The sequence below is a fragment of the Chaetura pelagica genome, unplaced genomic scaffold (genome assembly GCF_000747805.2).
Source record: "Chaetura pelagica isolate M959 unplaced genomic scaffold, ChaPel_1.0 scaffold83, whole genome shotgun sequence".
Lineage (NCBI taxonomy): Eukaryota > Metazoa > Chordata > Aves > Apodiformes > Apodidae > Chaetura > Chaetura pelagica.
Window position 1 is genome coordinate 1,733,005 of NW_009952893.1, and position 10,430 is coordinate 1,743,434.

General features: G+C 37.9%; 1 protein-coding gene across 1 annotated transcript in view; it reads left to right on the forward strand.

The window, feature by feature from the left end:
* The first annotated feature begins 1,813 nt into the window (after positions 1–1,813).
* The window catches only part of CLVS1 (clavesin 1), a 95,723-nt gene continuing 87,106 nt past the window's right edge, over positions 1,814–10,430 (forward strand). The window contains exon 1 of the mRNA XM_009995540.1: positions 1,814–2,202. Within this exon, the coding sequence (XP_009993842.1) occupies positions 1,814–2,202 (389 nt within the window). The remainder of the gene's footprint in view (positions 2,203–10,430) is intronic.

Genomic DNA, 10,430 nt, shown 5'->3' on the forward strand with positions numbered 1-10,430 from the left:
AGGCTGATGAATCACTGGTTAACCACCCTGCAGGTAGCTCTTGCTAACTCCAGCTCCACAGTGAATACAGAAAGAGGCTGCTTAACAAACTCTCATCACCCACAGACAAGTCTAACACACACTGCTGTTGAATTAAACACTTATCTCCCACCACAAATGTCCTTTGAGCAAATATGCAGAAACTGTTTGTATTTCTCTATTCAAATTTAGAGATCTCATCCTGGGGCTGCAGCTGTGGCATCTAAAATGTAGATTCTTTTTTATCAGTGACAAGCAAGCTCACAAACCAGGGAACTCAAGCATCCCTTGTGCTGATTGACTTCCAGGTCCTGCAATGTAACTTCGAGCAGTCCCCAATGAAAAAGTGCCCTGGCTGCTTCTGCCCCTTTGTTTGAGATGAGAATGTTGAACCCAGGGGAGCAGCTGAGCGAAATGGTTGTTTTGTTATAAATAATTTATAGCTTTCCAAACTGCTTTCTTCAAATACAATAAAGTACATCTTCTACTGAGGGATTCCCTTTTAATTTTTAAACATTGTTTTTCTTTTTTTTCAGAAATTAGAAAGAGAGGGAGATCATTTAAGCGGCGGGGCTTTTTGTTTGCTTGTCTGTTTTTGTGAAGACTGAAAAATTGGATGGATTTTGATCTTTCTTCACACATATTTCACATTGAAACAGACCTTGATCTTATTTCACACAGGTGTAACTACACAGACTTCGATGACAGCCTCTTGCTCATTATGTCACTGAAGTGTAAGAGATTCACTGTACCGTTTTGCTCATACATAACAGCTTAAGCATCTTATCTTTTAACACTTCTAAAAAACTAAGGTACAGGAATGAAAATGAAATTCAGAAGTAGGTATTCAGGAAAGCTACAAGATACTGAAAAAAAAGAATTCAGAATAACATACATCTCTTTTCAGCTAAAACAGCAATCCTGTCAGATTAGGCTCTTCAAACACTTTATTCATGGGAAGATTCCCATGAAAATGTATTAAGTCTCCATAGGAAATATTTTCAGGAGGTTTTACCAAGTAGAAAATACCCCTGATATTAGTGGAGTTTTGGGGGTTTTTAATGAGTTTTACAATCAGCTCAGAAGCTACTTCAAGGAAAGCTACAAGCTGATACTAAGCATGGTAAAACCAAATCATACTGTTGTTATGCTCATTATGATAAGTGTAAGTTCCCATTCTTTGGAAGATGAACTGCAGCTCCTGAAAGGGATGGCAAAAAAGGATTATTTTTGGCTGTTGCTATCTTGGGCTTGAGGTTATGGGATACCAGACACACCTTACTTCTATAAGACAACTTTGCCAGGTGTATTCTAATAGTAAGTGGATACAGCTTAGTATTAATTGTCAATTAATCAGATCACCTTTCTGAATATATATACATTGAAGATGCAACCGACTGCTTTATCTTAAATACACCCATTCAGAAATTATTTGACTGCTATCCTCCTACACATGAAGCACACAGAACAAATTTATTGCTATATGAAGTTCAGAAATGCATTTGTGTAAGCTTTATATACTTATTTAATCCTTCTTTTATGTTTGCTTTTTCTTTTAGTAAGTGATGGAATAAACAGCATTTGCCTTTGGATGGATTATACTACATGTGAACTGCCTGTTACTCTTTCTGCAAGAATCAGAAAACCCCTTCACTTTCATTTGTTAAATATCAGCTTGACAGCAAAAACATTCTGAATGGCTCCTGCTCACAGCAGACCAACAATTTAATGGGATCAGCACTTCTCCTACTAAAACGTTTGAAGTTAAAGATTTGGAAAAGAGGTTTTTGCAGAGATGACCCATTTACAAGCTGGACTTAGTCCAGAGACTATAGAGAAAGCCCGCCTGGAACTGAATGAAAACCCAGACATTTTGCATCAGGATATCCAGCAAGTCAGGGACATGATCATCACAAGGCCTGACATTGGGTTTTTACGTACAGATGATGCCTTCATCTTGAGATTTCTCCGAGCCAGAAAGTTTCACCAAATGGAGGCCTTCAGACTGCTGGCTCAGTACTTCCAGTATCGCCAGTTAAATCTGGATATGTTCAAGAACTTCAAGGCTGATGATCCAGGAATCAAACGGGCTCTCACAGATGGGTTCCCCGGAGTACTGGAAAATCGTGACCACTGTGGCAGGAAGATTCTTCTGCTTTTTGCAGCCAACTGGGATCAGAGTAGGTAAATGTAGATAGTGTCCTTATCTTTTTACATATATCACACTCAACTTGGAATGGAATATTTATGACCATATTTGAAGCGGCAAGGCCATTTTCAGTAAAATATTTTGTAAGTGTGAGTCCATCTCACTAAAACTTTCATCTAATCTGATCACCTCCCATTCTTCAGACAAAACACCATTGAGAGATAAAGCTGTATCAGTGGGTCAAATATATAGCTCACTTTTTTTCCATAAATATTCCCAGGTTTTATCCAAATTGTGTCTGTTTTCTATAAAAATGTGGATGCCTATTATATAATTGCTTCAGTAATGTCATAAACTAGCCAAACAGGTTGAGAGAAAGTAACTGTCTCAAAACATATCTCTTAGCTCTTCTGGTGCAGAAGGAACTGACCACATTTACCCTGTCTCCAGACTTCTTAACATATTTTTTGTTTGATTGTTTTAACCATTTCAGGAGTTAGAGCCTGTGCTAGGAGATTTCCACAAACTGCATTGTAATTTCTACCTACTCTGGTTGTATGCTTGTTAGTCTGGTAAATGGGAGACTTATGTAAAGCATATTTTCTGTTCAGGCCATTTATTTACAGAATAGCATGAACAAATATACCTCCCAGCTATTATTATAAGGTGATGGCTTTAAACGTTAATGTGCTTAGTCAGGTTTACTACCTATTGGAAGTGATAGAGAGAAAAGGGGCTATTCCAGGAGTATCTCATACATATTGTCCTCTTCATGACAAGTTGTTCCATTCAATTTTCCCTGCCTCCACAGTGGGATGGATAAATATAATCAGTTGTAGGATTGCCATATGTTCTGCTGATTTTTAATAAAAATCAGACCAAAGAACACAATTCAGATTCAGATTTGGAGTATTGTAAATTCTGATGAGTTCCAGGTAGGATTTTGTCTTGTCACAGTCTAAATTTGTTCATGAAAGTGCCTCAGCCTTAGTAATCAGTAGATTGGAGCTTTGAATTAATATTATAGAAATTATTAGAGAACAATACACATATGCCTGCAATTTTTCATGTTGGCTGTTTTCTGGGAAAACCTTTCATCTCCATGTGAAAACAGAGTTCAGAAGTGTTCCTAAGTTTCATTTACATCTGAAAAATTTATGTACAGAAAAAGTTACAGAACTTTGCATAAACATAAGTATTTGGTGAAATCCAGAACTGAAGCCAGTGATAAAGGTCCTATTGACTACAAACTGGGCTGCAGTTTACCTCCTGTTTTTCTGAACTGTGAGCTTGGCTTTTCTTCCAACCGTAAAACCCTTCCTTTAGCCATTGGTTTCAAAGAAAGATGGATGAACAGGTATCTTGTATTAATAGAAAGTATCAGCTTTAGAGGACAGAAGCATTGTGGCTCTGCTTGTTGCATCAAGGGATTTAGGTATTATATAGAGCCAGCTGTGGGTTTCTGGTCCCTCAACAAAATGAATCCTTGCAATTAGCCCTGTACATCAAGTCCTGCTCCTGAAAAACTGCAAGTGCTGCTGTCTAAGGCTTCTGCCCTGAAGTTTTGATAGAACATTGATCCTTGTCAGATTTTGGCTCAAATTTTCTGCAAGGCCCTTAGTATGCATTCATGTATATGTGCGTGTGTGTGCGTGTGTGTGTGCAAAAAACAAAGTGAACCTTCATACAAGATCCCTTATTCTGAAAATGTAATTTTAACCTTCAAATAAGAAAGGCTGAGGCAAATAGGGTAGGATATACTTTCCTAAGTCTTCTCAGTGAGATTAAGTATCTCATGCATTTGGATTTGGGGTGTAAGTAAATAGAGGGTTATCTCCTCATTTTTTTCTGTCTAAAGGCATCAACAAGACCAAAAGCTGTTAAGGAAGAGGAAATTATGACTACAATGTCCTATTAAGCAGCAGCAAAGCAGGTTAACTACTAGGAGTATATATTGATACATTTCACAAAAAAACTTAAACAAACAGTCATTATGTATACCTTACTTAGGTGTATCTTGTGCAACCCTTCTATAGATGTATCTTCAGTGATGACAAGATGTTTACGTGTTTACATTTCAGCTGAATGCTAATACAATCAATTCATATGGTGCTATGATGCTGACATGCAAGAGTAAGAGCTCAGCTTTCAGCTTACCCTTCCTAACTTTCATCTAATTTGCAGCTGGCTCTGTCTTCTGTCTCTTTATGATAAATCATAATCTATAAGGGATGATTTCTAAATAAATAATAACTTAAAAAGGAACATTTAAAATCAGTATAGCTATATAAACTGATTTTCAGTACAGACATTCTTACCTTTTATGCTCCTGGCAGTCTGATGGCTGTAGGGGTCACATATCCAGGAGGCAGAAGCAGCCTCAAAACTTTGTAGTTATATATACTTATTTTTAAAAGGAAATAAAATTATTTGTGTAATATGATTAATGGGACAAATCAGATCCAAGATGTTTTTAAGAGATTCCCTGTATCAAGAATAAAACTTCCATGTGAGCTTTTAGAGACCTTTAGAATTTCAGCTTTAATAATGTAATTGACAAATCTAACAGTTCTAGAAAACTAGGTTTTAAATTCCAGCCTCAGTGTTTCCAGCTTCAGCTTCCAGCTGCCAGATTGTGTTAGTTTAAAAGGACTACAAAAATATGACAGCTTTCCATGTTTGTACTATTTTTTTGTCCTGACCATGTCATCTTTTGATCTCCTTTTGAATTCACTGAGGACGTGGCTCTGCACTTACTATCAGGCAACAAGAAGATAGTGCATTAGCAGTGGTTCTTCTGTTCCCTTTTAACCATGGTGAAGGTGAAACAGCAAACCCCCTTTTCCTTAAGGACAAAAAAAAAACATGTGTTGTCCACAAGGTAAAGAAGATATTTGTGGACAGCCAGCACAGCAAAGATGAAGTTCTGCAAAATACTGAACTAGCTTAATGCCTTGCAGTATATTTCTGCTGCCAAAGCTTAAATAGATTGAACTTTACTCTCAGAATTGAGGGTTGCTATTGCTCTTCATCACTCTTTTCTGAACCTTTTCTATCACTTTAGTGTTGTTGCTAATGGGCAGGTGAATGAAAGGAATACAAATTTTCACTGATAAACTGTCATGTGGTAACACCATCTCACAACCTTCTGTTCAGTATTATTTCCCTACTTTTAGAAGTCACTGTTTTCTTAGCTACTCTATCACATTTTGAGCTCATGTTCATCTCAAATCTGCTTCAAAATGACTGCTTCCCAAAATACAAACACTGCTGGTAAATGTGTCATATATTCTCGCCCGTCATGTGGGCACAGTCTACCATGTGATTCATGCTCTTCTGCAGAGCTAAACCTGTTCTCATCAATTATCATTGCATAGGTTTTATGACATCTGCAAAGTTCACTGGCAATAATTTTATTTTTGCTTTCACCTTGGTGAAAAAGATGGGGATTATTGTTTTGACCAAAACGTCCTTGATGTCTAGGAAAATACCACAAGGAATGATAATTCTTATCTCCAAATCACTAGCTGAGTTCTATCATGGTGCCAGGATTTCATTCATTTACCATGTGCAGCATTGGTCTAATTTTGCTCTGGTTTTAGACAGGTTTCTTAAAGATTATGTAATCACTTTCTCTCTAGGTCCTGCATAGTGTATTTTGGATCTGTTAGTTAATGTTAGTCACATATGATACAGAACAGAAAACTTCAGAAGTACTGAATGTGTGAGAGTAAGTAGGAAAAAAAAAAAAAAAAAAAAAAAAAGAGGTCAGATTGGAAGGAAGGGGACAAACCTTGAACTGTATTGCTGTACAGTAGACAATCTATGCAGGAAGGGCCATTGTTCACTTTGATCAGAGCTCAGTCCTCAGAGGTGCAGAATAATGCAACTACAAGGTGTGAACTCACTCAAAACCCACAATGGCTTCACGGATGCCACTGGTTATAGAGCACCTTATTTTTTTAAATGGAAATTGTGGAGTAACCAAGAAAGATAAGGATGCTGAGCTGATCTTGTCAGATCACTTGTATTTCACTTTTTTTGATGAAATAACTTGCATCATAAAAGAAACCAAATTTATAAAACAAATATTTCAGCACATACTAATGAACTAATTTGATGAGACCTGAAGCAGATTTCACATAAATAAAAATGGACAATGTGATGAATTACAAATAATCTTTCTTATACTTTCTCATGTTGCCAGTCTCACCAAATCTAAGTCCTCACTCTTCTGATGCACCTTTAGTGAAGCCGAAGCATTTAAAGCAGTCAAATGAGAGTGCCTTCTCTGCTGTTGGATTGAGGAAAGTCTTCACTAACAACCACAGCTGTTCCTATGTCTGCCACTGCCTTCTAATATATCCTGCTTGTACACCTGGGAGATGGGACATTTGGGTGAACAAGCAATTCAGCATAAGTTGTTCATTAATCTTCCAAGTAAAGATATTTCCTTCAAGGTTGTTCAGCCAGAGTAGAATTTATATCTGTGTAGAAAGCCAGCAAGAGAACTGTCTCAAATTACAACCCACAAGCTGCATGATTATTCTCTGCAAATAGAATCTTGGGGTAGGGGGGCAGAAGGTTGCCCATTGTCTTTTGCAGCAAAATAGTAATTACTTTCTGTCATCATGTTTGGACTGTTGTGTCTTGTAAGCTGTCATATAGCTTCAAAAATTCTGCAAGTCAGCTGGAAAAAAACCCTGCTAATTTGTTTACAACATGCAATCTCAAGTCAACTGTTAATTATAAATTCTTTTTTATTGATAAGGAATTTCAAATGCCAGGTATTTACCATTCTGTAGGGAAGTGTATTCAGACAGGCTAAAGGGCAAAGAAATACTCTGACATAATGGTAAATCAACAGTTATAAATATTTTAAAGAATCACAATAGAAAAAATTATGCCCTTGCTGAGAATGCTCATAGTGGTGTAATTACAAGGTTATTATCATCAGCAGATCCTGTCGGTATAAATGACTATGTCTCAAATGCTGATTATTGCAATATATTTCAAAGATAATCTCAGATGCTTAATAGAATATGAAGGAATAAACATCTGTTGAAACTGTTTTATAGCTACAGGCAAACTGTGGCAATAACTCAGCCTCAGAGCTGTTTATTATGAGAGATTATGGCTGAAATACTGCCAGCCCTAACACCAGAATTTTTACACAGCAAGTCTTTGTGTTTGGCAAGGAGATAGTGTGCTTCTGTTTTGGGGGATGTTTACAGTAATGCAGATTGAGGTTGTGGTTCAAGCATTGCCTTGACCAATAAATAGCCTGGAAGCACACTGTATTCAAAATAATTCCTATTACGTTATTTCATTACTGAGCTAGTCTGAAATGGTAGCAGAATTCAGGTTAGCAGAGGAAGGAAGTGTAGCATAAGCAGAATACTCATTTGAGGGAGTAACAGATGTGCAAATTAGATGTTGGACAAGGAAGACAAAAAGGAGCTCTGTCATTAAATGTTTTAATTTACTTGGAGGCAGCAACTTAATTCAGTTAGTACCATTTGTTATGGAGGCTGAGTTTGGGAAGGCTGTTGTAATCCATACGAATGACAGAAGGATGACATACACAATTGACAGTCCTGAATAGGGCTGAGAAGGGAATAAAAGAGAGGGAAAATGTCTGAAAAAGAGAAAGAAAAACAACAGCTGGGAAAGTTATGAAGCATATGTTGAAGAAGAAGGCAAGCCTGACTGAAAGGGGAAAAAATAAAAGTAATCAATGGAGGGAGGGTAAAATAATCAAGCACATATTGAGAGGGAAGAGAAGGTGAGTGGATGGTGCTGGGCTGAGGGCTGACAGAAGAGCTGAGGACAGAGCCAGTGGGAGAGATGGAGAATTGCTGGAGCTGGCCTGCAGGGTAACTAAGAAAAGCGAAGAGCAAACTAGAAAGTGGCTCTGTGCCACATCCTTCCTGTGGAGAAAGCAAATCCAATCCCTAAGCTTTATAAACCAGAGAGAAGGACAGTGGATTAAGAAAAATACATGAACACAAACAAACGTGCAACGAACACACACAACTGCCTACACGTGTGAGCACAGACATCCCCCTTCCCTCCCAAACTGTCTCAAAAGACCCAGATTTTGTGTGAGGGTAAATGTCTGGGTGGCAGAAAAGAGAATCTGCAAAAGAACATTGTCACAGAGCTATATGAAAAGAATACCACAAGGCCAAATAATATAACATCCCACTTGGTGCTTTGTCCCTTTGAGCCTTGGGAGCAGCTGGTAATCATGAATGAATGCTCTTATAAATAGGAGTTTCTTGAGGTGAGACTTCACAGGAAGAGATGAAGATTTTTTTTTTTTTGCCAGAGCTTTTCCTTAATCAATTTTTCTAAATATCTGATATTCTGATAAGTTACTAACTTACCAATCTAATTTAAAGGAGCTAAGGCAAATTCATGCACTGCAGCCTAAACAGACTGCAAAGTCTCAGGGGAGGAAAAGAATTTTAATTCTCAGCCTACCTATTTAATAGGCTGAATGCAGTAGAAGTATTAGAACAGAGTGACTATATTGAGCTGAAATCCATAAATACCTTTGAAATTCTAAATTTCTAATAATTTTTTTATATATTATTTCCCTAGGCCATGGTTTGTTTTAGACTCTTTCCGTTGAACTCTAAGTCTCTCTATCAATTTAATTTTACATAAAAACAGTTGCTCTTTTCACCATACCCTGGTAGGTGCTGAGCATCCTCCACTCCCAGCACCTTGAAAGCAGCATGAGGGATGCCTGGGAACTGCTGCTGTTAGCAGGCTGGGTGATCCCAGAGGGGTTACAGTGGATAGCATGAATTGGGTCAAGGTGTGCATGATGTGGAGGGTGCTGAATTCCATGAAACAGCTGAGCAGCACGTTGAAGTAAAAATTCTACCCTGCCACCACCATGGTCATCCTGCTTCAGGGTACTTTTCTACCTAGGCAAGGCTGGAGGATGAGGAAGGCAACTGCTCCTGTGGTTGCACTGATGGGAGTTCCCCAGTGATGGTTGTATCTCTGGGACAGTCTTGACATCATGAGGAAGGTAGTGGTGGAAGCAACCATTTGCCAAAGGCACCTAAAAATTTAACAGACCAGACAAAGGTAGAGGCCAGGGGAAAGGGTGGAGGTTTAAAGCCGTTCTAATAGACCAGCCCAAAAATAGAGTTGTTGAAACTCTTCCATAGAATGTATTTCACCTCTTTTGACAAGGGAAAGCCAGTAAAATAGGTGGAGCATCATAATCAATATGCCATGACTGAAGATTTCTTTCCTAAAGAGAAGAAAACGGAATCACTCCTTGAGAAAGAGGAAATTTTTGTCTTAAAATCTGATTGTGCTCTCACAGTTTCTATTTTTAATAAGTGCAGCAACCACAGGGTCAGTAAAAGCAACAATCCCTTACTCCCAGACTATTATTATCTCAGCTCTAGAAACTTCCTGGAGGGCTGATTTGTAGCAGGAGACAGAAAGCAAAGCCAGCTTGTTAGCCTCCTGCTGGAACTATTTCCTATGGAACTGCCTGTTTTCTTCTCATGCTAAACAAACTTACATCAGTAAAGAAAATTCTTTAAGATAAAGGTAATATGTAAATATATTTATTGGTTCTTCTTCTTTATAGAAAGATGGTGTCACTTTTCCATTTTTACATTGCAGACACAGTGGATGGCATGTGTCTGTGCACACATTAACATGTGGTGCCAGTCACCTTTCATATAGGCAGTAAAAATCATAGTACCAAGTAATGCTATGAGGCTCTGTGATCAAAACCGACATATTTGGAAAATATGTATATATTATTTATATAATATTCCCTAATTTCTGCCCCTTTAGAGGACAGAAATTCCCCTTGTTAAGGACCTGCTGCTGCCCATTGTCACAACAAGGACTTGGAGCTAGAGGAACTTTTGGTCTGATCTAGTAGAACCATTCTCACATGTGCTCTCATACACCTTACAAGACATGTGGCTCATGGTCTGAATTAACAAAACAGTTAGAGCTCTAGACATTTTTTAAACTTTTTAGACTTTCCTCATTGAGTTAAATTTACAAGCCAACTTCATGCCTTCCTTGTTTTTTCCTATAAATAGTCCCATGCTTCCTTCTACAAAGCCATTATTTCAGCTTCTCTGGTTTTTCATGTCAAAATTCCATAGATTCAGATAAGAATGAAGTAAGAAAGGTGAGAAAAGTGGTAAAACAAGCACAAGGCCACTGTTACTGTAATCAGGAAAATGCAGTCCACTTGCCAGTGCTAAACCTT